Below are 24,009 nucleotides of genomic sequence, written 5' to 3'. Positions count from 1 at the left end.
CTGTTGCCCAAGCTGCTGTTGCAACTGGTCATCGTGGCAGTGCACACCAGTCCACAGGATGTGTCGCCATTTCCCTCTTTCACCAGCTGGTGACTCCAGTAACGTTAGTTGACATTTAGCGCCTTCATGTCATGCTTGCAAGCATCCTTGAAGTGAATCTTTGGACATCCCACTGGTTGCCTGGACCCAGCTACCTCACCATACAGAAGGTCCTTGGGTATGCGACTGTCTTCCATCCTGTGGAGGTGTCCGAAGCCACCTGTTTGATTAGCACCAACATACTTGGGAGTTCTGTCTTTGAGACAACTGCCGCATGCGAGTTTTTGCCTGCCAGGATATACCTATAATGTGCCGCAGACAGCAAAGATGGAAATTATTGAGCTTCTTTTCCTGGTAGCTGTAAGTAGCCCATGTTTCCCAGTCATACAGCAAGGTATTAAGAACACAGGCCTTATAAACCATCAGCTTGGTCCTAAGGGTCAGCTTGGTGTTATCCCATTCGTGTTTCACAAGTCGGCCAAAGATGGTAGCTACCTTCTCTATGCGTGTATCGAGCTCTGTGTCAAGGGACAGATTGTCTGTCACCTTGGACCCAAGTTAGCAGAATGTGCTATCCACGTCCAGCGGGATGTTATTTAATGTGATTGGGCAGAGATATGACCACAGTTTTCTTGACGCTTATAGTCAAGGAAAACAAGTTACAACCATGGGACAGACAGCCCATCAGTCTTTGTAGCTGAGTTTCCGTGTGAGCGATGAGTGCAGCATCATCAGCGTAGAGGAGTTCCCTGATCAGGACGTGATGTGTTTTTGCCTTCATTTTCAGTCTTGATAGATTGTAAAGCTTGCTATTTGACCTAGTGTGCAAGTAGACTCCTTCCATATCTGCAGGTAAGGCAAAGCTCAGAAGCGTGGAGAAGAAGATGCCAAATAGAGTGCTTGGACACAACCCTGTTTCTCTCCATTCTTCCCTCCAAAACAGTAGGAAGTGGAGCCATCAAACTGTACAGTGCAGTGCATCTTGTCATGGAAGGAGCAGATGAGACTGAGGAGCTTCGGTGGACAGTCAATTTTTCTCAAAATTTTGTACAGCCCTGCTCTTCTGAACCACACATTGCTTATACTGAAGCCAAATTGCCATCTGTTAGTCCCCTATAATAGCTATTACCTTCCAAAGTGGGACCAGCAAAATATATGTACAAAGATTAAGAAAAAAACCCTAGTTAGCACTATTTACAGAAAATATGTCCTCTAATCCCCAAGCCTCCATTTAGTGATGCTATTAGTGTGCTTGCCCTGCTATCTAACCTTGGACTTTGTCCGGGGGCTCATAATAGGAGGAGCAAGTGTAGTGGTAGGTGCTGTTGGTCACTGCAATAGAGCTGCAATGGTTGGGTCCTTGAATCCAAATGGAGGGAAATGCAGGCATCCTATGCTGCTGCCTTATATGACCCTTTTCTGGTTATGCCCTTGTTGCTAGACAGAGTCTCCAGCAGCGGAAGTGCACCATCGCTATTCATTCCAAATTGTTGTAAGTGGATGCTAGATCACAGACTGTGCCAAGCACAGCAGACACCTGTCACGGGCTTAAAGCTTGGCAGATTCTTCCTTTTGCTCCTCTTTAGGAGGGAATCACCTTCCTCAAATTCAATACCTAAATCTCTTGGATGTCAGCAAATGTGTTGTCGGGGCAGGGGACAGCACTTGATACACCCTGCTGTGAAAAGTCATGGTCCTCAGTCTGGCCTCTTCATCTTGGAAAGAAGCTGCAGGAAGAGAATAAAAAGAGGGATGATTTATGGTCCATCCCCTTGACAATGCAAGAGAAACAAAACAGCAAGATTAAAAAAAAGCTGTGCATTGCTCACCTGACTTGCAAGTGTAGCTTGTAGCATGGGTTAAGCAACTGAGGAAGGACAATAAATGATTACCACCAGCTGGGCAATGGTATCAAACCAACAAACTTGTCCTCACTAATCTTCTCCATAGATTTACTGCTGGAACTCTCAGGGTTATCTCCTCATTTTGGATGAAGTGGGCCACCTGGTGCTCATCTGGTGCCTGTGGACAGTCTTGGCCTGTGAGTGGAACGTTTTTAAGACGTTCATAATGACTCAAGCACCCAAAATGGCAGTCCAGTGCCAAGATCATCTTCCACTATAACAAAACTTTGAAAATTAAATTGTCTGGCATTTACTCCTTGAAAACCGCATTGTGCAAGTGTTTGCTATATTCCCCACTCTAGTTGTGCCTCACAGTTTTTGATGTAGGACTGAGTATAGCGAAGAGATTGATGCAGTGAACATTTATCTCAGGAGAGAAAGTTACATAGGATGAAGAGTCAGCAGGTACCCATGAGGTTGGTACATTTATCTTAGCATTTCTTCCGATGCCACTGAACTTTGTATAGTTATTCTCACTCACGACAGATCTGGATGATTCCATTCACTTTCCTTGGTCCTCCTTCCATTCATGCAGCTTGCACCTCGACTTTAAAAGGTGGATGGCTTCAGCACCAGAGTGTCACCCTACTTTGCTGCACCTTCTAGTGTAAGACTCAAAAGAAGTTAGCACTAAATGCAGCAGCCTAGCCACTGTTCTCATGGTTTCATTAGCAAAATGTATGCTTGTGGGACACTTCTCCCCAGCTGCCACACTCCTTCCCAGTAAATGGTGAAAAATATTACACAACTTCCTTTCGTTAGCGAGAAGCAGCTAGACGACCATCCAATTTGACAAATGGCCTGCTGGCTTGGTCAAATGCACATTATCCACGCCCAACAAAAGGAAACAGTTTGCCTTAGTAAGTTTGGTAAGGGCAGCTCTCCCTGTGGCTAGCATTGAATTCATTACTTTTGTTAACATTGGTGATTGACAGTGATGACAATCAGGAGTATAGGGCAAAAACAATGTTACAACACAAGTGAATAAATGTGCAGCTGGAACTATAACCAACGCTTTTACAGTATAAAATGGGGAGATCTCAATTCTGAATATGCTGACTTTACAATGCAGCCTACATTTATGCAGTCACTGCATAATGAAGTGAAATCCTCTGATGATGAAATTCGATCAATTCTGTCTCCTTGTTGTATATTTTACTTTAAAAACAATCTCCCCTTTTCTCTTGTCCTAAAGGTTTTGCACCCATGGAAACAAATCTATCTGTACCTTATCTAAATGTCCATTCTTCATTTATGAACACAGATTGGACGCTGATCAGGGAACGCCAGAGTTAAGTTTGGTCCCATCCTCAACATATCCATGCTACAGTTATGTTCACTTCTTGATTGCAGTTTCTGTAACCTTATACGAGACATGGATCTGCCAACAGTCACATATTTACTCTCTGGCAGATATAGGTTAGCATAGGCCACAGCTAACAGTTAACCCTAACTTTCAATAAATTATTGTAGAATGTATGGGATGCCCACAATATTCTCCATTAACCTCAAAGCGGGAAAACACCACCACTAATGACACCTATCCGGACTTAATTAAAGGAACACAGAAGCAATAATAATACTAATGCACCAACAATGGAATCAAACTTGGTCTAAAAACAGATAAGTGTCTGTAATTCTTAAAGTTACTCTCAGTAAATTCTTAATGGAAAGTAGATTTTATGAATTAGCACCGCTAGCACAAGATAAGTGCAATGGGACTAGATATTATGAATTTAAATGAAGAAGTCAGCAGATGCTGCAGAATTTTCCACCAATTAAAATTAATGTGCAAGTTCTAGCCCAGAGTGTCTTAATGGTGCATTTTTTAAAATATAAAATTCCTATTGATCCATGCAAGTATTAAGGCTAAATGAATACAAGAGCTCCTGGATTGTTTCCTTTTCATGTAGAGACAGTTTCTAAGATTTAAAACAGTATTGAGCAGAAATACATCACAGGAAGCAATGAGCTAGTTAATAGCCTAGGAAAGTTAGTCCTTTTTCAATGGAGTGTAACGTGAAGGGTTTTAATGATGTAGACAAGCACTGGGCCAGAAAGGGAAACCAAGCATTGGATGGGAAAGTTTGGTCTAGGCAGCAAGATGCAGTCACATGGAACAGATGAATTCTGCATCAAATCGTGCAGAAGAATGCTGAAACGAGCATTAAAAAATTGTACAAGGCATTGGTTAAGTCAAAGTTGGAGTATTACATGCAGTTCTCAGCATTCTATTAGAGAAAGAATGTTAAGAATTATGCAAAACAAGAAAGATACATTGGAATGCATCAGATGAGAAGTTACATCTAATGAAGATGATCTGAAAATAGTTTTTCTCCTCACCCCTTCTTCCTAGAAAATTAATCAGTTGGGTGGAGATTAATCGAAGAGGTTTTCAAGTGTATGAAAAATCTTTGAGAAGGTAAATAGCACACAACTCTTTCTACTGCTTTGCAAATTGGTAACAAGGTGGTATAGATTCTCTTTAGAAGAGTCAAGGGGGAAGTTAGAAGTTTTTTTTGTCTCTCCTATAGAGGGTTATTAGAACATGGAATGCTTTAAGCGCAAATAACTATTAGGGCAGGGCTAAAATTTCTTTTTTAAAAAAAAAGGGAACTGGATTAGTGTTTAAAGGACAGGAAAATGCGATTCTGTGGCTGATGTCGCTTAAAGAGATAAGTACGCACACATAATGTATCAAATGGCCTTTTGTGATGACTGAAACTATTCTATTAATGAACAAAATGGTACTTCAACAAAGCTGCACCTGGAAACATTCAAATACACAAAATTACATCGAATAGTTTAAAGGAAGGCTTGTTGTAATCCTGTTCAGTGTTTCATACCCTCCATTGATTGGGTGGTGGCTACCACTCCCTTTTCTGGCTCCGTTCTGAGAGACATGTTTGTGCCAGGACTGGGACTGGGCTCATCATAAGACAATGCCTCACATGGGGTAAGTGTGACACCAGACTCCAGGGGAAACAACTTTAACTGATGGTTCCGTCTACAGAGGAAACAAAAGTTTAAATGAAACCAATAATTCTGGATTTTTTCTAAACAAATGATTGAACAATAGCATCTAAATTTAGTCACCAGACTGTAACAAGCAGTTCAACAAATATAAACATAATCCCAATCACAGGTACACTCAAGGGTCCAAATTCCAAGACTAAGGTTGCTATCTTTCAGGAGTTCATGCATACAAGAGATAGCCAGTAACAGAAAAGGGTTCCTGGTCAAAGAGCTCACAGCTCCAACAGTTCATATACATTTGTTAAGCTGAGAGCCTTCTCAACAATTTTTTTTTGGGGTGGGGGGGGGGGGGGGGGGGTACCAAGCTATTTTTTCTTTAAAAAGATTCTTATTCAATTAGTTTTTGTAAGGAACATTATGAAGCATATGTGGTTCTATTCATTTATCATTCTACTGTGCACACATTTGATAATTGTCTTAAGAGGGAGATTAACATTATGTGCAGGTTGGGTTCATAAACTCAAGATATCCAAAGCAAAACTTCTAGTTTTAAACTAAGCAAATTTAAATAAAGAAAAGAACTTGCTTTAATTTATGAGAGTAAATCCCTTGTGGTCTAACAACTGGAGTAAAGACTATATAGTCTTCAAGTGAAGCAGGGTTAGAGAGCAGAGGGTAATCAGGCCAGGATATATAAACATAAATCAGTACTCATTTTAAAGTCATACATGCAGTTCTTATTCTTATATTTTCATTATAAATTCCCATGTCTACGTTCATGATGGAAACTGCTTCTGTAAACTTATCACACTGCAATTACACTCTCCTGTCTTCAACTGAAAGCTGTGGTAGATGAAGTATTTGAGAGCAGGATAATTGGTCAGTTACTAACAGAGTTCAGGTACAGATCAGCCACAATTTAATTCAATGGGAGAACAGACTCGAGGGGGTTGAAAGACCTTCTCTTATTCCTACTGTAGTCAGATCAAATCTTTGTATATTAAGCTTGCGTCAGGAGTTATACTAAGCAGCAGTGATATAAAGAGTGTTGGAAAGCTGTGACAAATTTGCTTAGAATGGGCCACAGTGGAATCTCAATTATCTATTACATTGCAAATAATGGAAATTGTTGGCTGGAGTCCCCAAAGTAACACAGCAGATTGCTGTCCTGAATTTGACAAGCAGTCCCAATTCCCACTGATTTCCCATGATGACAATATTTTGAGAATGCAGACATAACATTGTAAATATGTGAGGTTCCATTATAAACTAAACATAGTAGAACATTGTCAGAGATAGGTGAGCTCATGCATATACAGAAAAACAAACATTCAGGTAGAGGTTTATAAGGAGGTCCAACCCATACCAAGCTACCAAATAATGATTAAGCTGGAATCAGTTCTACTGCATTTAACATCCTGATGGAGAAAGCTAATTCAACACACACGAGAAAGGGTTTTGGGATATAACAGCACTGGGGAAGTGGTGTTCCTGGGGTTTGGGAGCTTTGGGTGGTGTTCTGTTGTCTGGTATCAATGAGGAATGGATCATGGGGTTTGGTAGCATGAGGTGCAGACAATAGAATGCAGGGTCCAACTCACTGGTAGAATTTCTGGAATATGGCAGCCATGTTGGTGGGGTGGGTCGGGGTGGTAGTGGAGGGGCTGGGGAAGAGGGAATTCTAGATCTGGAAGACTGGGATGGTGTTCCTGAGGTCTGATAGCACTGGGAGAGATTTCATCTCCCAAAATTTACCCATTAGCTTCTGAGACCAGGATCTAGTCCAGGCCTAGCCTGTTCACAAGCTATTTTGCAGCATTTTTAACATTTTAACATATTTTCCAACTATAATTGTGAATGCAGTTTGAAAATATAGTATTAGACTGCTGAAAACCAGCCTGGTGCTAGGCACAGTCTGATGACCAATAACAGACTCAAGGCAATTCTTATAGTTCAGGATAAAGTCATAGCAGGTTGATATGGCCCAGGAATGAATTACAATGGCCGAGGATAATTTGAGCTGGTTAGAAATGACTCAATCTATCTACAGAAAGACTGCAGGTAGGTGATCTCCCAATCCTTAGAGTCAGACCAGAAACACAAACCATTGCCTCATCGTTAAACTCGAGCCCTCGGCCCCCGACAGAGGTTAAGCTTCAGTGGACAACAATCAATAGATGCATTCCTGATAGGAATTGGGAATCTTATGGTTAGAATTTTTGCAATTTCTTTACATTGTTATAAATTGTATTTTGCATGCAGTCAGCAGGCTAAAAGGAATAAAAATAGAATTTCTGTTTTTTTCCATCGTGGCTTAAAAATGAGTTCTGATTTGTTGCTCTCTGGCAAACACAAAATGTGAGGCAAAGTATATTTCTGCTGCAATATTTTTAATATAGAATCTGACAGTCCCACAATGTCTGCACTGGTATTTTTCTCCATTTGAAACAGTCTGATCCCATTCTCTTGCTCACACTATACCTTTAAAAGATCCTCTTTTTCAAATAACTATACACTGCACATTACATAACAGCCCCACAATAAGCAACAGTACATAAGGTGATAGATACAAACAGAAAGAAACCCAATTATTTCACACTGAGCTCAATTCCAAAAGTAGGAAAGCTTGCAGATTGGCTTGGAACATGAAATACCTGGTAGTCTGCAAACTTCTCATCTAACTGGCCTCAAGCCCAGGAGCCCCAACCAAGACTCACATTAGCAAGAAGACTGCACACAACTGCTGGATCATTTGAGGATTTGAAAGGATTTGCTTTATTAGTAATATAGTGTGGAAACATTCTACAGGCCTAGTCCTTCATACATTGTGTGTCTTAATGCCTCTGGGCTGCAGAAGCTGCCAGGGTTGGTAATCCTCAAGGATTGCTAATCTAGCTCTGATCACATGCTTCAAATTCCAAACTGACCATCAGCAATGTCAAAAAGATCCTGAATCGGGTTTTGCAGTACAATAATTACCAATTCGGTACTACATTACGTCCGATTTCAGAGGAGCTTATTTGCCTTTAAATTAGGTTAAAGGGTTTTAGGATTCCAAAGCTATTCCGAAGTTCAGCTCATCTTCATGATCCTACACCTAAAATCAAATAACTATTGACACTTATCAGATGAAAGGCAGTTTAATGATTACTTCAAAATTTTGAGGGACACTCTGATTAAATCTCCCTCATTCCAGCATGATGTTCAACGACTACTGCAAATCCTCGTCTATCGAATGAAGGAATTCCTTCAAATTTTAAATGCATTTAAGTGATTAGAAATGTGAATTTCCCTCAGTGCGCGGGAAAGCTTTGATCAGTTTCATCAGAATTGTAAACAAAACAGGTCCGGGGCTGCGCTCCTCCGAATTAATAAGGGGCAAGATCCACAGCCGACCTGGGGACACAGCTCAACTCCAGCCTACAGGCGCCGGACACCAGCACAAACAGTTCACTCACCAGGAACACCGAGTGGAACTCCAGCATCCAGGCTGGTGTGCGCTACCTTCCGAAGGAATGATAGATACTGTCACAAGATGACGTTCGCAACACAACCCAGCTACATTGTAGCCATTTTAAAACATAGTCTCAAACATCGCGAGACTCTGCGATTGAGGTGGGGCAGCCACACAGTTTAAAGGGTTACTCTGTCTCGGAGTCGCACCCAATGCAATGTAATGGATTCCTCATCATCTGTTATACGGTTACAGAAGTAACACTGTATCTGTGACGGCATTCTGAAAGAGCTACCAGTCAGTTCGTTCCCTTTCCCCTGTCTTTTATTTCATTTTCCTCCCTTTTAAAGATTATTATAGATTCCGATCCACCACTGTTTCTGGTCGGGAATTAATTACATATCTCAACAACTCTGCAAAACAAATATTCCAAACCTCTCCCTCCTTTTAGAAATAGTTTTTCCTTCTCAAGAATTTTGAACACCTCCAGCAGATCTTCAATTTTAATTTCCGTTTTGGTGTAAAAATTTTAATTGTAAACTTGGAAAATGGTAATGTTGGTCGACAGCAGTGTATCATGTCTAATTTATATTTTTTTAATTTAGGGTATACAGACTTGGCGTAAAGTTCCAGCCATTCGGAAGCACTGTCATCACGCAAAGTGTATAGGCCACCCAGATAGTTTAGTTATTAACCTTGATTCAACAACATGGGAGATGGTTTGCATTTGCCCGTAATGATATTTGTTGTCCCCGTGAAGGCCCCATAGGTGAAAATTTGGGTTGCAGTGGCCTGTTCAATTTGAAAGCAGTTCAGAAGTGCCCAGTTGTGGCCAGTTAAATCCTTGTTGACAATGTAGGATCGGAAATGATATGATTTATACGAGCATTGACTATCCGCCCTTCATGTCAGTTGTCGATAAGGAGAAGACAGTGGTATCAGGAAAGGTTGGGTGTCTTGAAGAGAGTTGCCTTGTTGCTGTCAAAATGAATTGCCAATGTGATTTTGTTACAACGCATATTCAACTATTTTGCTACTGCATCTGAAGGATGAAGATATGGAAGAGCTGTGTTACAGAGAACTGGTGATGGAAAGTGTCATTGACAGTGCCATCAATCTGCACTTGCTTAGCAATAGCCTGCTCAGTGACGCTCAGTTTGGGTTCCGCCAGGGCCACTCAGCTCCTGACCTCATTACAACCTTGGTTCAAACATGGACAAAAGAGCTGAACTCAAGAGGTGAGGTGAGAGTGATTGCCCTTGACATCAAGGCAGCATTTGACCAAGTGTGGCATCGAGGAGCCCTAGCAAAACTGGAGTCAATGGGAATCAGAGGAAAACACTCTGGTGGTTGGAATCGTACCTAGTGCAAAGGAAGATGGTTGTAGTTGTTGGAGGTCAATCATCTCAGCTCCAGGACATCACTGCAGGAGTTCCTCAGGGTAGTGTCCTAGGCCCAGTCATTTTCAGCTGCTTCATCAATGACCTTCCTTCAATTATAAGGTCAGAAGTGGGGATGTTTGCTGATGATTGCACAATGTTCAGCACCATTCATGACTCCTCAGATACTGAAGCAGCCCATGTAGAAATGCAACAAGATCTGGACAATATCCAGGCTTGGGCTGATAAGTGGCAAGCAACATTCGTGCCACACGAGTGCCAGGCAATGACCATCCCCAACAAGAGGGAATCTAACCATCTCCCCTTGACATTCAACAGCATTACAATGCGCCTGACGAGACAGGGTTAGGTAGTCACCACCTTAATGTGTGGCAAAAAAGCTCAAATAGGAGAACAATATTATTTAAAATGGACCATTTGAAGGCTTGAGACTGAATTAGAAATATCCAATTTAAATATCTCACTTATCCTTTCCTCTCTTGAAGATGATGACTCTTTCTGGGGTATGATGACATGGGCATTGGCAGATTTCTGCGACCTTGTCCAAGAGGCCATTGTGTGTGAGAGAGCCTGAACTGTGAACTAAACAGGAAATTTAACTCCCGAGGTTATCAAAGCTGAACCTGATTCTGTCCTCACCCAACATATACTTGAAACATTTTCAGTACTGATCATTGGATACCAGTCAAGAGTAGGAAATTTTACTTATTTTCCTCCTTTTCTATTTCAGGCTAATTGCAGCATCTTTATTCCTTTTTGGCCTGTCCAAACCCTTTGAGATACTTCAACCCACGGTCTACATGGCTACAGTAAGAGCACCCAGAGAGTTGTGACTACTGGCATATAGGCTCTCTCATGGAGGACTTGGCTGCAAAACATTCTGGCATGATCACACATTATATGGTGGACTGTGAAATTTTGATGCTATGTACTAGAGTAACGCACATATGGGTAGAGGAATCATTGACACTAGGTAACATGTATCAAAACTCTTTGGTAGACAGTCCAATGCTTCAGTAATCTCTAATGCTCAGAAAGCTTCCTTCCTTTATAATCTGAACCCCAGAAGCCCACATCGCCGTCCTGTTCAACAGAGAAAGGTTATAAACTGGCCCTCTGCTCAGCTGTTCTTTCTTCTCCTCTACCAACACCATATACTCCTGCTCACTTGCACTTGGTGCATCACCCAGTGCACTCTCCTCTGTCCAAATTGTCCTAGGTCCTTTATTCGAGCTGGTGCTTGGCAGTGTAAGGCTGATTGATCATAAGTCATCAGTAGGACTTTACTCATTCCTCTCCCTGGCCCTCAAGTTCAAATCATCTGTCCACCTGTGGGAAAGAACAGGAAAAGCTTGGATGGTAAGAGCATGTCTGATCACATTCAGTGTTAGGCCAGACAAAGCTGGCATGTTCAATAATTGATGTGGTTGCACTGGGTTAGGTAATGAATGAAGGACGGAAGCATGAACAAAAAGAAAGGAAAAGTGATCTGGATTGTCTTTCATTTATCCAGCCCAACCTTAGGTGGGGTACTGGCACAAGGGAGCGAAGATGAGTCTGAGACCTGTCACTGCCTGACCGTCCAACCTCAATTTTTCTTTTGTTGTTGTCACTGGGACTTCCACTGGCTTCTTCCTTCAATAACTATCACACAGAAACCGTCCTGGGTGAACTTTTCAACATCTGCTTCCCAGGACCACAATGTGAAAAGTGGACATAAGATTTGGGAGCAGCCCTGAGATCACCTTGTGCTGGCTTCCTCTCCCTCCAATGAACCTACCTTTGTAGGCCTCGATCTCTGCTTCGACAAATGCTGGGACGAATTATTAGCAGAGCAGTTTTTCAGAGTGCAAGGAAAAGAAGCAAGGACAGGCTGCAATGTCTTCCCTGCTGCATAATGCCACCTGTGGGAAAGAATTAAATGATAGGCTGGGGAGAAGGTGACAGGGGTCATGCCCTATAGAACGTGAGGAGTTTCATAGTAAGTGTGCTGCTGGCACTGATGTGATTAACAAGCTTCTGCCAAGCCCTTTTCCCAACCCACCATGAGACATGGCACCCATCTCTGGGGAACAGGATTAGGTTGATTGGCAAGGAGCGAGCAGGAGCAGGTGGGAATGTGAGTACAAGGCCTGGCAGACTTGGGTCTCTATTCTATCCTGCTGGTCTTCTGCTAGGCCATTTCCAGTGGAACTGGCTGGTGATGAAGGATGAAAATGGAGAAGTCTGAGGCCACCTGCTGCCATTAAAAGAAGGTTGCCAGCAACAAAGCAAGTTTTGGTGTAGTAGGGAGGAAGTTTTTTAAACCTATTTTTGTGGGCTTTGCTGGATTCCCAACAGGTTTACCTGGTCGGTTGGCAGGGATAAGCGACCTATGCAGGAGCCAGATAAAATCCCATCGGGGTCCAATGTACTCTGATATTCATTTATTTATAAGGTTGTTACCAAAACCAACAGCATTAAAATTGCAGATCAGCGGGAAAGGAGCAGAAGAATCGAGTCCCTCCATTTTAACTGCTTCCCCACTACATTCCTGCAGACTGGGGTGAGTTAAATTTGCCCCTTATGTCTCTCCTGCCTAACCTTTTCACCTAATCCCCAGTTTTGCCTGACTATTCCTTCCATTGCCCAAAGCATCTTCTTGGAACTTAAGGCTCTTATTGCTGGAAAGTGCCACTATACACAGCTGCAGGCCTCTAAGACCAGCAGCATCTGAGTTTCTATGCTGTAGTTGGCGAATCCCAAGCACTGTCCACATCTGCACTTCATCCAAATTATGCAAATGGCAGTGTGCCCAGGAAATTCTGTTGCGTTCACCTCTGGTTCAGATAGCTCTTCCCAACTGCATCTGCAAATAAAATTGAATCTCAAACTGCTTAAGGTCAAACTTCCAATATTCCAATTTTGTCAGCATATATGCCAATAAATCTTTTGACTACATGTAATTGGATTAAATTGAGTTCCCCCCCCCCCCCCCCCCCCATTTGTCAGTTAAGTTGTATGTGGACTTTTTAAATAACTTTTATTTAGGCATGTTGTGCATTATAAGATTGATCACACTTTCTCCATTTGTTTTGCAATGGTCAACAAATGTAGCAAATTCATATTCAGTAAAACCGTAAACAGGTTTCAAAAAATTTACACATCCAGAAGACGCGGCAAAATAACAATTTGTTTGATTTTAAAGAACACCATAAGGATACAGCCTTTGTTGTACATTCAGTGCTTTATATATTGTTAAACTTTATAGTTGTATAGAATACTAGTTTTATAGACAGCTCTTTCGTTCTATTAAGGATATAAAAATGCAATATTTAAATGGTTTAAAGTACTCCACGATTGCATAGAAGTGAAATACTCAATGGGACATCATGGCAGCTCAAGATAGGCGCTGTCAATTATCTGAATGTTTTAAAATGAGCTACATATATACTTGCTGAAAATGTATGAGGATACATGCAAACCCTTGTACAATTTGAATGCTTCACTCTTAATATCAATTTCATGCAATTTTCATTACTTAAGATGAGCTTCTGGTCTCTGGCAGGCTCCTTGAACTCTAAGTCAAGGTTGAAAGTTAAGCTTAAAAGTTCACCCACTGCATTGATTGCAGTAAACCAGATTTGTTTTTCTGGGATGGAGTGGAATGAATGAACAATGAAGGAACATTGATTTAAAGAGAAATGATGTAGAAGCTTTACATTTTGCACCATTTTACATTCTCTTTTTATGGCGATCTGTTTAAATAAATTGAGGATACAACCTATAACACTGGAACATTAAAGAACTGTGCATGAGTCAGCTTAGGGAATGGCTAAAAGAGTCCATACAGCACACTGCTGATCTCTAAAGGGTGGACTACATATCCAGTCTCTCTATAGTTAGAAAAGGTTTGGGGTCTGTTCTATGTCTTTTTAGATAACCATAACTAAATTTAGGATTGCTGTAACCAACAGCATGAAGCATTATATATGTTGTAGGCAGTAAAGGCAGAACAAAGGTTATTTTTTTATGCAAAAAGTTTAATCCTATTTGGGTTTCAGGGAAAATATTTCCTTTCACTTAACTTTGTTCATGGTAGCTTTGAGATAGTTTGTTTCCTTCTTTGAATAGGAATTATATGTAGCACATCCCTGATTTTCATCACTCCACCACTGGTGCTCCACCTCTTTGACCAAGCTTTTGGTCACCTGTCCTAATGTCTCCTTGTGTGGCTCAGTAAGCACCTTGGGAAGTTTAACTACATTAAAGGTGCTATATAAATGCAAGTTGTTGTATTGATTACCATAAAAACCTAAAAACCTGCGGGTTACCTTGCAAATGAAAATCTGTTGAAGAGTTCTTCTTATAAAGGTGAACAAGATATATAAATCAAAGGCTTATTTCTTGAGATACTGAAATGCATAGCAAGCTCAGTTGTTCCTGGCATTCATGTCTCATTTAGTTTGTAGTAAGAAGATGTCTTTTATAAATTTGTTCACATCCAAAGTTTTTTTTTAATTAAACCTTTGAATAGGCATGCATCTTCTGTAATATTAGGTCTGAGATCTGGACCTAATTTAATAACTTATTCCATTTTGATTTTTCTTAGAATATGAATTAAGTAATATTTATGTAGAGGTAGGTAGGAAGAAAGTCTGGCTTTGTGAGAATGGGTGCAATTGGAGCCAGTATCTGTTTCAAGAAAACAATCCCAGTAAAAGTGGAACAGTTTCATGAGTTGATAGCACCACAGGTGCTGGATTCTGACATCCTACTTTTTTCAGTATTCCCCCTCTTTCATTCATCCTTTACAAAACAACTTGCATTTATATAACACTATCATAGTAAAATTGTCCAAGGCCTTTCACAGAAACATTATCAAACAAAATTTGACCCTGAGCCACATGAGGAGATACTGGGATAGATGACCAAACGTTTTGTCAAAGAGGTAGATTCTAAGGAGTGTCTTAAGGTGGAGAAAGAGGTAGAGAGGAGGAGCGGTTTCGCGAGGGAATTTCAGAGTTTAGGACCTAAGCAGCTGAAAGCACAGTGGAGCGATTAAAGTAAGTGATGCGCAGGAAGCCAGAATTGGAGGAGCACCGAGATCTTGGAGGGTTGTTGAACTAGAGGAGGTTGCAGAGATAGGGAGGGCAAAGCCATGGAGTGATCTGAAAACAAGGCTGAGAATCTTAAAATTGAGGTTTTGTTGGACTGGGAGCCGATGGAGGTCAGCAAGCACAAGGATGATGGGTAAATGGAACTTGGTGTAAGTTAGAATATGGGCAGCAGAGTTTTGGATCAGCTCAAGTTTAGGGAGGGTGGAAGATGGGAGGCTAGCCAGGAGAGCATTGAAATTGTCAAGTCTAGAGGTAACAAAGGCATAGATGACGGTTTCAGCAGTAGGTGGTTTGAGGTGGGGGAGCAGTTAGACAATGTTACAGCGTTGGAAATAGGCGGTCTTGGTGATGGCGTGGATGTGTGATTGGAAGCTCATCCTGTGGTCGGATACGACATAAGGTTGCAAACGATTTGATTTTGATGGTTGTCAGGGAGAGGGATGGAGTCGGATGGCTAGGGAACAGAGTTTGTAGTGGGGTCCAAAGACCTTCCATTTTACCAATATTTAGTTGGAGGAGATTTCTTCTCCTCCAGTACTGGATGTCGGACAAGGGTCTGACAATTTAGAGATAGTGAAGGGATCAAGAGAGGTGGTTGTGAGGTAGAGCAGGGTGTTGTCAGTGTACATGTTGAACCTGATGTGTTTTTGGATGATGTCACCAAGGGGCAGCATGTAGATGAGAAATAGAAGGGGACAAGGAGAGATGAACTAGGTTTACTGAACAAGTCCCTGAGTAATTGTTCCTTTAAATAAACTGTCTAATGTACAGGTTGCCCATTAATTACTCAGTACTTCTGCTTGTAACATTTTTATATGTACTAACCAAGAAAACACTATTAAAGTACTGCTACTAGTTGGCTTTAGTGTGCCCTATTAGTGCCATTTAAATCATGTCACTAATCCACCTCAAATGGGACATTTTCATTGGATGATTTGTGAGGCTGACACTGTCCTATCAAGCCTAAGACTGGGTATGTTGTATGACAAAAGCGAAAGGTTATGCAAATAATTTATGTAAGCTCAATATTTTTAGCTAAGCTTCATTTGTTCATAAAACCTTATCACTGCCAATCAGTAAAGACCACAAAATGTATTTATTTGCAAACAAAACTCATGCTAGTTTTATGTAAAAAAGGATTTTCATTGCTTAGTCCAGCTATGACTTAGTTACAGTACTGGTTATGAATTGTGCCTATAAAACCTCAGTTTAAACTGATCCTATAAGCAACTTTATTATTGTAATGGCGGGTAGATGGAGTTAAGGTACAGATTCGTCATGATTTAATTGAATAATGAACAAGTTTGAGGGGCTGAATGGTCTCCTCCTGTTCCTATCTTCCATTGAATGAATATTAAGAATTAAGTTGTTCTGGAATAAAAGTCCCCTTAGGTGACCACTCTGATGCACAAGTTGTCCATTAGTTGATCAGTATTTCTGTGCTTCTAATTTTCAGTATGGTAAAATTCAGGACCAAGTCAATAGTTCATATCTTCTCCACATGGTTTCCTGGAAAAAGCCCATCTTTTCCATGTAAACGACCCTTCCACCATCCCGAAGGATCTGTAAAATTCAGTGAATTCATTAAATTTGAACACATGTCCACATTCACCGCATGTCCATTAAACCTTTCTGAGATCAGAATAGCAAATTTTAATTTCAAAAGAAAATGTAAACTGGAACAGGTCACTGTACAACCAGAGAAGATTAATAATTTTATCAGTAAATTTTGACTGGGTGTACATCCTTCTAAATCAACATAGAAGGGGGCTAAATTCAAACAGGGCCATGCCTCTGGTGCAAATGATGCAGAGAAGGACCCATGGCCGCAGAAACTGAAGGGTGCTGATCCCACCACAAATTGCGGATATGGAGCGATTAGCACATTTGGGTCAAGCAGCCCGCCTTGGTCCATCTGACAGCAGGGAACCCATACCCAATCACTAGGTTTCCCCACTAGGGAACCTGCTAGGTTTCCCTCAAGGACCTTTTCAGACTGAAGAGAAACTGTCACTGAAAGATCTTTGGTTTCAACGGGAAATAGAACTCTGACACCATTCTCGGATGAATTACCTTACTTCTGTCAGTACATAGGACATTTGTTGGACCTCATCCCATCTCGCCGCTGGGTAGGTTCTGCTAAGTACTTGTAAGGACATAAATGTGGAATTTACAGGGTAGGCCTGGAACTTCCCCAGACATAACCCCATGATGGGTGGTTGGTGGGGGCAGGCAGAAGAACCATTCATGGTGGTCCCTCATTGGAAAATGGCTGGATGAAAACACAGGAATTTCAGCCCCAATAAGTTTAAAAGCCATCTGCAGTTAAATTTCATATCCTCTGCCTAAATCAGTACAAGTGTTCCCAGGTTCAATTTGTCTCCAAGGTTACAGGCTCAACTGAGAGAAGCCAAGACATCTATTTCAAATATAAGCAAAGCTGCATGATTGGCCCAGTTGTGTGTATGCTTGACAACTTTATTTGAATTGAATGTTATTTAAATCAAGAAACCCCTGATACTGTTTTCTAGGATGTTTAAGTAAACTAAATTGTTCAAGAAATAGTTTGAAACTTTTGAGAGTCAGATCAGATCAGTGTAGCTCCCGCAGTAATGAAAAAATATAGGAGCTAATGCCTATGAAAAATTACAATTGTAAAGAATTGTTATTTAGTATTGAGGTTGTGAACATTTGTTTTTCCTTTTGAGGAGCTGGATAGTATAATTTCTGTTGCAAATATATGTTATATTACTTTTCTTTATTCTCTTGTTTATCTGTTGTTAAATCAATTCAATTGATATTCAAAGTTTGAAACAAAGTCTAAGATTGTGTTGTTCTACTGTTTTCCATAGATGGGAGAAAGATCATAGGAAGTTTAGAGTTTTAGAGATACTTGTTGCTGACAATGGGCTGAATTTTGTTGCACTCCCAACATCAGGCTCTGTGATGGGGGTGGGAGTGCTGGGCAGAAGATCACAGCCCACCATGGAGCCCGCCACTAGTATTGCTGGGCACTGTTGTAAAAAGGAAAAAACTGCAAATGCTGGGAATGTGAAACTAAATGTTGACGAACGGCACACAGCTGAAGTACCATATCTTGTCTTGTCTCCAGTTACTGATTGATCTGCTGTGCATTTGCAGCATTTTATGTTTTTACTTTGAAGACCACAATAATGTAAAACCACCATAAGGAAATGTAACAGGGAAATGGGCAGCAACAATAGTTACTTGTTCATTTCTCTACTAACTTCCAAATAAGAATGGAACTTTAACTTCTTGACCAGTAGAAATAAACAATCGAAAAGAAAGAGGCTAATGCATTTCTGCTTCCAGCTTTGAATCTAACCAACGTTTTGTTTTCAGCTGCAGTATTCACTATTATATTTATTGCCAAACATAACATCTATGTAATCTTACCTTCAAGAAGGATATCAATGACGTCATTGACATTGAAGCTGAGTTCATCTACATCCTGACCTGTGTACTGATAAAGTGCCCGACACCTGGGACGCTGTGTCTGTGGTTTTGGGCGGCCCACTCCAGGCAGAGGTCTTTGAGATAGACTTCTTCTTCTTTGCATTCTACAAAGACACATTTGTGACAAGCAATTTCAGCAATCCAATCAATTCAGTGCACCCTAAGGAATAGTTTTTGTCAGTATTATTTGTGCTCAGGATGTGGGTGATGTTGGCAAGTGCAGTATAAATCACCCATCTCTAGGTGCCCCACGGGCATTACAAGTCAACCATGTAGTGTGGGACTGGACCAGATAGGAATGGCAGGTTCCTTACCCTGAAAGACATGGGAATATGTTGGGTTTTTACAACAATTCAGCAATTAGCTTTCTGGTGCCAGGCCAGAAATTGACCAAATTTTATTGAATTTATTTTCAGAATTGGCACAGTGGGATTTGAGTTCACAACTGCTAGATTGTTGGTCTAGTGGCATAACTACTGTGTTACTGTATCTGGTCATCCTGGCAAATAGCCTGGAATGAACTAATCAACCCTCGTTGGGGGAAACTTTAACACCCCCCCACCCCATCTCATTGTCCAGACCCGTTTCAAGTTTAAAATGCCTGATTTTTCAGGTGTATGACATGCCCGCCCAAGTCAGAAGTCAGAGTGCACCTCCTACATTTCTGTGGATCAGGGTCCTATTGGGTCAATAGGATACCTATACCATCCTAACCAGGAAGTCAGGCCGTAGTGATTGACCTGACAGCCACTAAAGAGGCCCCGTAAGGTGGGTTTAAAACTTTTCAGGGGCCGCCCTGGCCCGACCTCTGCTCCTTCCAAACCATTGACTGCCCGGGAACCCCTATCCCCACACTTACTTTGGGCCACTGCCCAACTTTCTGCCGTACCCTGCCACTTCAGGGCTACTTTGGTCTGGAAGTTGGCCAGCTGCATGTTAATGAAGCCTGGATGTTAAAATGAGCTGGACCTCCTTCTGCTGCTCCCAGATGGGCTGGCTGCTGTCCCACGCGGGAGTTAAAATCCCCACCATTCTCTCAGTTTCAAATAGAGTGTGAGCTTTGACTTTCCATAAATAAATAATAATAAATATTCTTCAATGATTGGAGCGGTGTCTTTTGTAACCATATACAAATTTCCTTTTTTGAAAAGTTAACACAAACACAACTCAAATCCAAAAACCTTGCCATTAAAAAAATTGACCAAAAATCCCGCAATGTGACACAGGCCCTCTGTTTAACATCTTGTCTGAAGAAAGCTGACTCCAAAAACAAAACAACAGCTTCTAATATATATAGCACCTTTAATGTAATAAAATGCCCCAAGGTGCTTCACAGGGGAAGTTTAAAACGACCTATGGCACTGAGCCACATTGTATTATTCCCTCAGTATTAAATTAGAATGTTAGTCTAATTATGTGCTCAAGTCCTGAAGTGGGGTTTGAAGCCACAACCTTCTGATTCAGAGATATACATGTACTAACTGTGCTAGGCTGACCACATTTAGCTCTGTAGTACTGCAATGCTGTGTTTTTTGACACCTACCCTGCAACTCCTTGATCAGGCACTTGCATGAACTCCATATTAGCATTGGTGTTCGCTGTTTTTCTTGCTTTAGTGGTTGCACCTTGTTTTGGCAGCGAAGGCATTTCAGAACTGATTGAGGTTATTCTTGGGCCTTTCATGGGTCTGGAATAGGTTTGTTCTTGTCTCACTTGATTATTCTGTGAGAATCTTGGTGCACCATTCCGACACTGCCCTTAAGTAAGAAAAATAGTAATTGTTAGAAAGACTTCTTCCTTCGAAATTCCATCTTAGTGGGGCGAGTATTAAGCTCATCCTCTGCAGTACTTGCCTTAGCATTTCTAAATTTCAAGGCAAGTAAAATGTAACCATCTTGGACCAGTACCAGCCCACAGTGAGGTATGGATCCTCAGATCCTGCAAACAGGTCATATACACACCTCACAGATACGCACGTTACTTTGTAAGCAGTGCCCCTGCTTTTTACATCAGTCAATTTCAACCATGGTGCTTCTTGTCTCTCGAGGCTGAAAGATTTCCTATGTTCACTTTGCAGCAGAATCACAAACACTGCTAGAAAAATGTCATTTATGATTTTGTTACAAACAGAGGAAATATTTGGCAGCTGCCACTTATTTGCTACCATGTGTTTTGCTTCATTTGATACTTTTGCACCACTTGTTACCTGATGGTGGTGCTGGGGCAGATCGAGATGGAGGATTACTTGTAAACCCTCTGTTTGCAACACCTTTCCTCGTTGGCTCTGTTACAAAGGAGAGAAAAAAAAAGTTAGTATCTCACAGGACAGCGAGTATGGCAAACTATTACAAGGTGTCAGCTGCTTATACAGTGCAATCTCACTCTCAGTACATTTTACTTTTATTAAGAAGCGTTGCTGTAAATAAGTAAGAAGGTACGTTATTTAAGAGAAGGTTGTTGCATTTTGAAAGATTTGGAAGAGTGTGTCAGAGCAGCGAAGCGGCTGGAAAACTGAGCAGTTGTAGAGAATAGTGGAATGGGTATTGACAGGGTTGGGGGAAGTAGAGTTTTGGGTTAACAACTGCACCTGCTAATCTTAATGTCTGAGGCATGTAAGACATCGATACATTTTGCTTAAAATATACTCAATTTAGCATTATAATGAACCATAAATCATAACTGCTGGATGGGAAAAAGTAAAGGCCTGACATTCCTGTCATCATCTCCCGCCCCCACCCCTGGACCAGCTCGAGGTAGGAGCAGCGGACCCAAATGCAGCATGTTAAATGCAGCATGATGCAGTAAACAAGCATAACTGATATTTGATTAGAAAGTACCACTTCAGAGATATGTACCATAGAACAAGAACAAGAATAACTTGTATTTTCATAGTGCCTTTACGATAGTAAAATTTCCCAATGCACTTCACAGGAGTATTATCAAACAAAATTTGACACTGAGCCACATCAACAGATATTACTAAAAGCTTGGTCAATGAGGTAGGTTTTAAGGAGGGTCATAAAGGAGGAGAAAGAGTTGAAGAGATTTAGCAAGGGAATTTTAGAGCTTAAGGCCTAGGCAGCCAAATGCATGGCCACTGATGAAAATTGGGGAGTGCAGAGATCTCAAAAGGTTCCAGGGCTGGAGGAGGTTACAGAGATAGTATGAGGTGAGGCCAAGGAGGAATCTGAAAACAAGGATGAGAATTTTAATATTCAGGCTTTGCTAGACCGGGAGTCAATGTACGCCAGCAAGCATAGGGGTGATGGGTGAACAGGACTTGGTGTGAGTTAGGATATGGGGGCCAGTGACTTGTATCAGCTGAAGTTTACAGAAGGTGGAAGATGGGAGGTCGGCCAGGAGAACATTGGGTGAGTCTAGAGGTAACAAAGGCATGTATGAGGGTTTCAGCAACAGATGAGCTGGGGCAGGGGCACAGATGAGTGATGTTACGAAGGTGGAAGTAGGCAGACTTGGTGATGGAGTAGATATGGGGGTCAGAAATTCATCTCAGGGTCACATACATCACCAAGATTGTGAATAACCTAACTCAGTCTCAGACAGTGGCAGGGAGAAGAATGGAGTCAGTGGCGAGGGAAGGAGTTTCTGGCAGTGACTGGAGCCAATGGACCCGATTTTAACTCTGTGTAAGTGGGTGAGTTTTGAATAAGTTATAATTTCCCGCAATGACTTTGGTCTTCCCAATATTTAGTTGGATGTCAGACAAGCTGTGTGATAAATCAGTCGCAGTGGAAGGGTGGTGATGAGGTCGAGCTCGATGTCGTCAGTGTACATGTAGAAACTGACACTGTACTTTCGGATGATGCCACTGAGGGGCAGTATATAGATGAGAAATAGGAGGGTGCCAAGGATAGATCCTTTGGGAACTCCAGAGGTAATGGTGCATGAGCAGAAACAGAAGCCATTGCAAGTGATTCTCTGGCTATGATGGGATAGATGGGAATGGAACCAGGCAAGGGCAGTCCCATCCACTTGTACAACAGAGGAAAGGCACTGGAAGAAGTTTGAGAAGGACAAGGAGGGATAGTTTACCATTGTCCCAGTCACATAGGATGTCCTTTGTAATTTTGATAAGGGATGTTTCAGTGCTATGGCAAGGATGGAAACATGATTGGAGGGGTTCAAGCATGGAGTTGTGTGAAAGATGGGCATGAATTTGGGAGGCGGCAACACGTTCATGGACTTTGGAGAGGAAAGGAAGATTGGAAATGGTATGGTGGTTTGCAAAGACAGACAGGCCAAGGGTGGGATTTTAGAGGAGATGGTGATGACAGTAGATTTGAAGCAGAAAAGAATAAAGCTTGAGAGTTTGCAAAAGTACATTCCGAAGTTTGGCAGCACAATACCCATTTATTCACCATTTAATATATGTTATAGGGAGAATGATTATTCATGGCATAAATATAAATATTAAAACATAGTTGACATGCTCTGATCAGTTGGCCTGTTGTACTCCCACACCTTCAGGACTCTGAATTTGAAAACATTGCCACAAGCAAGTTATCCATTACTTAATGCAACAGGTCCTACAGTTACTGGAATAGCTCTCTCGCCCTCAATTAATTGACAACCCTGTTTGAAAACCGTAGCACGAGCAGCAAACAGCTCATTTTAATGGTACTTTATAAGGACTACTTACTCGAATTCTTGGGTAACCCATCTCCAATACTAATGTTAAGTGTCTTTCCTGCAGGTTTAAGTACTACCATCTCCCCCGGGCCTCTGCTGAAGATCAGATTTCGAGTGCCACCTCCTCCCCATCCTTCCTTCTTGATTTTAAATTGTATGCTGTTAAACACAAACAGAATAAAATGAAGCTCCATAATTAAAATCAGCAGGAAATCTTGAATCATTCTTCAAAACTATCAATAATTAGAATGACGAGCTTGCATCACTGATTGAACATACATTTTACTACCTAAGAAAATACAATACCATTGAACATCTGGGGTTTTGGGAGGTGTAATTGCAGTGCAATGGAAGTGGATGGGCAGGGATTTGGCTGGGCACTGGTATCTATGATGGTTGGGGCCTTAGGAGGATGCAGGATAAGTTCCTTCACCTGGCACCTTTGACTGAAGATGTTTGCAAACACTTCAGCCCTGTCTCTAATAACTGGAACAAATTTTAATCTTTTTCCTTTCATTCTATTATAAGGCAACATAGGAACAGAAGTAGGCCATTTAGCCCATGAAGACTGTTCCACCATTCAGTGAGATCATGGCTGATCTGTATCTTAACACCTTCCACCTGTCTTGGCTTCATATCCCCTTATACCCATAGTTAATAGAAGCCTATCGATCTCAGGTTCAAAATTATTAATTGAGCTAACATCTACTGCATTTAGTGGGAGAGAGTTCGACACCTTCTACTGTTTGCATGAAAGGGAAGCTGCTGGCACAATTGCATTATCAACTCTTATGAGAAACACAGCGTTCTGAAGCATTGACAGTTGAGATGAGGGTACATGGGCTGGCAAGCATGGTGACATGAGTATCTGTGGGTTGGTACTATGAAATCTGACATCCATGAATTCTTCGTCCTGATCCCTTTTTTCCCCGCTTTCATAACAGAAATAAATGGCAATGGGGTAGGAAGGAGAATGCCAGGACAAAAATATAATCCATTCAACTCCTGGA

The 24,009-nt window shown here is 41.4% G+C and overlaps 2 protein-coding genes across 3 annotated transcripts in view; both read right to left on the bottom strand.

The window, feature by feature from the left end:
* Window positions 1–8,522, bottom strand: part of znf414 (zinc finger protein 414) — a 32,669-nt gene extending 24,147 nt beyond the window's left edge. The window contains exons 1-2 of one of the 2 annotated variants that reach the window (XM_068016404.1): window positions 8,378–8,522; window positions 4,739–4,950 (exon numbers count right to left, since the gene is read on the bottom strand). Coding sequence is in view for 1 of the 2 variants with exons in the window: in XM_068016403.1 (XP_067872504.1) it covers window positions 4,790–4,847 (58 nt within the window). In the remaining variant the exon portion in view is untranslated. The remainder of the gene's footprint in view (window positions 1–4,738; window positions 4,951–8,377) is intronic. The other variant, XM_068016403.1, reaches the window with a different exon arrangement.
* Window positions 8,523–13,815: 5,293 nt separating this feature from the next.
* myo1f (myosin IF) overlaps window positions 13,816–24,009 on the bottom strand; it is a 154,988-nt gene continuing 144,794 nt past the window's right edge. Inside the window, exons 24-28 of the mRNA XM_068016402.1 lie at window positions 23,010–23,158; window positions 20,556–20,633; window positions 19,893–20,106; window positions 18,290–18,453; window positions 13,816–16,435 (exon numbers count right to left, since the gene is read on the bottom strand). Coding sequence (XP_067872503.1) covers window positions 16,359–16,435; window positions 18,290–18,453; window positions 19,893–20,106; window positions 20,556–20,633; window positions 23,010–23,158 — 682 coding nt within the window. The 3' untranslated portion in view covers window positions 13,816–16,358. The remainder of the gene's footprint in view (window positions 16,436–18,289; window positions 18,454–19,892; window positions 20,107–20,555; window positions 20,634–23,009; window positions 23,159–24,009) is intronic.

The sequence above is a fragment of the Heterodontus francisci genome, chromosome 36 (assembly GCF_036365525.1).
Source record: "Heterodontus francisci isolate sHetFra1 chromosome 36, sHetFra1.hap1, whole genome shotgun sequence".
Lineage (NCBI taxonomy): Eukaryota > Metazoa > Chordata > Chondrichthyes > Heterodontiformes > Heterodontidae > Heterodontus > Heterodontus francisci.
The sequence above is the reverse complement of the archived record's forward strand: the minus strand, read 5'-3'. Positions and strand labels throughout refer to the sequence as shown.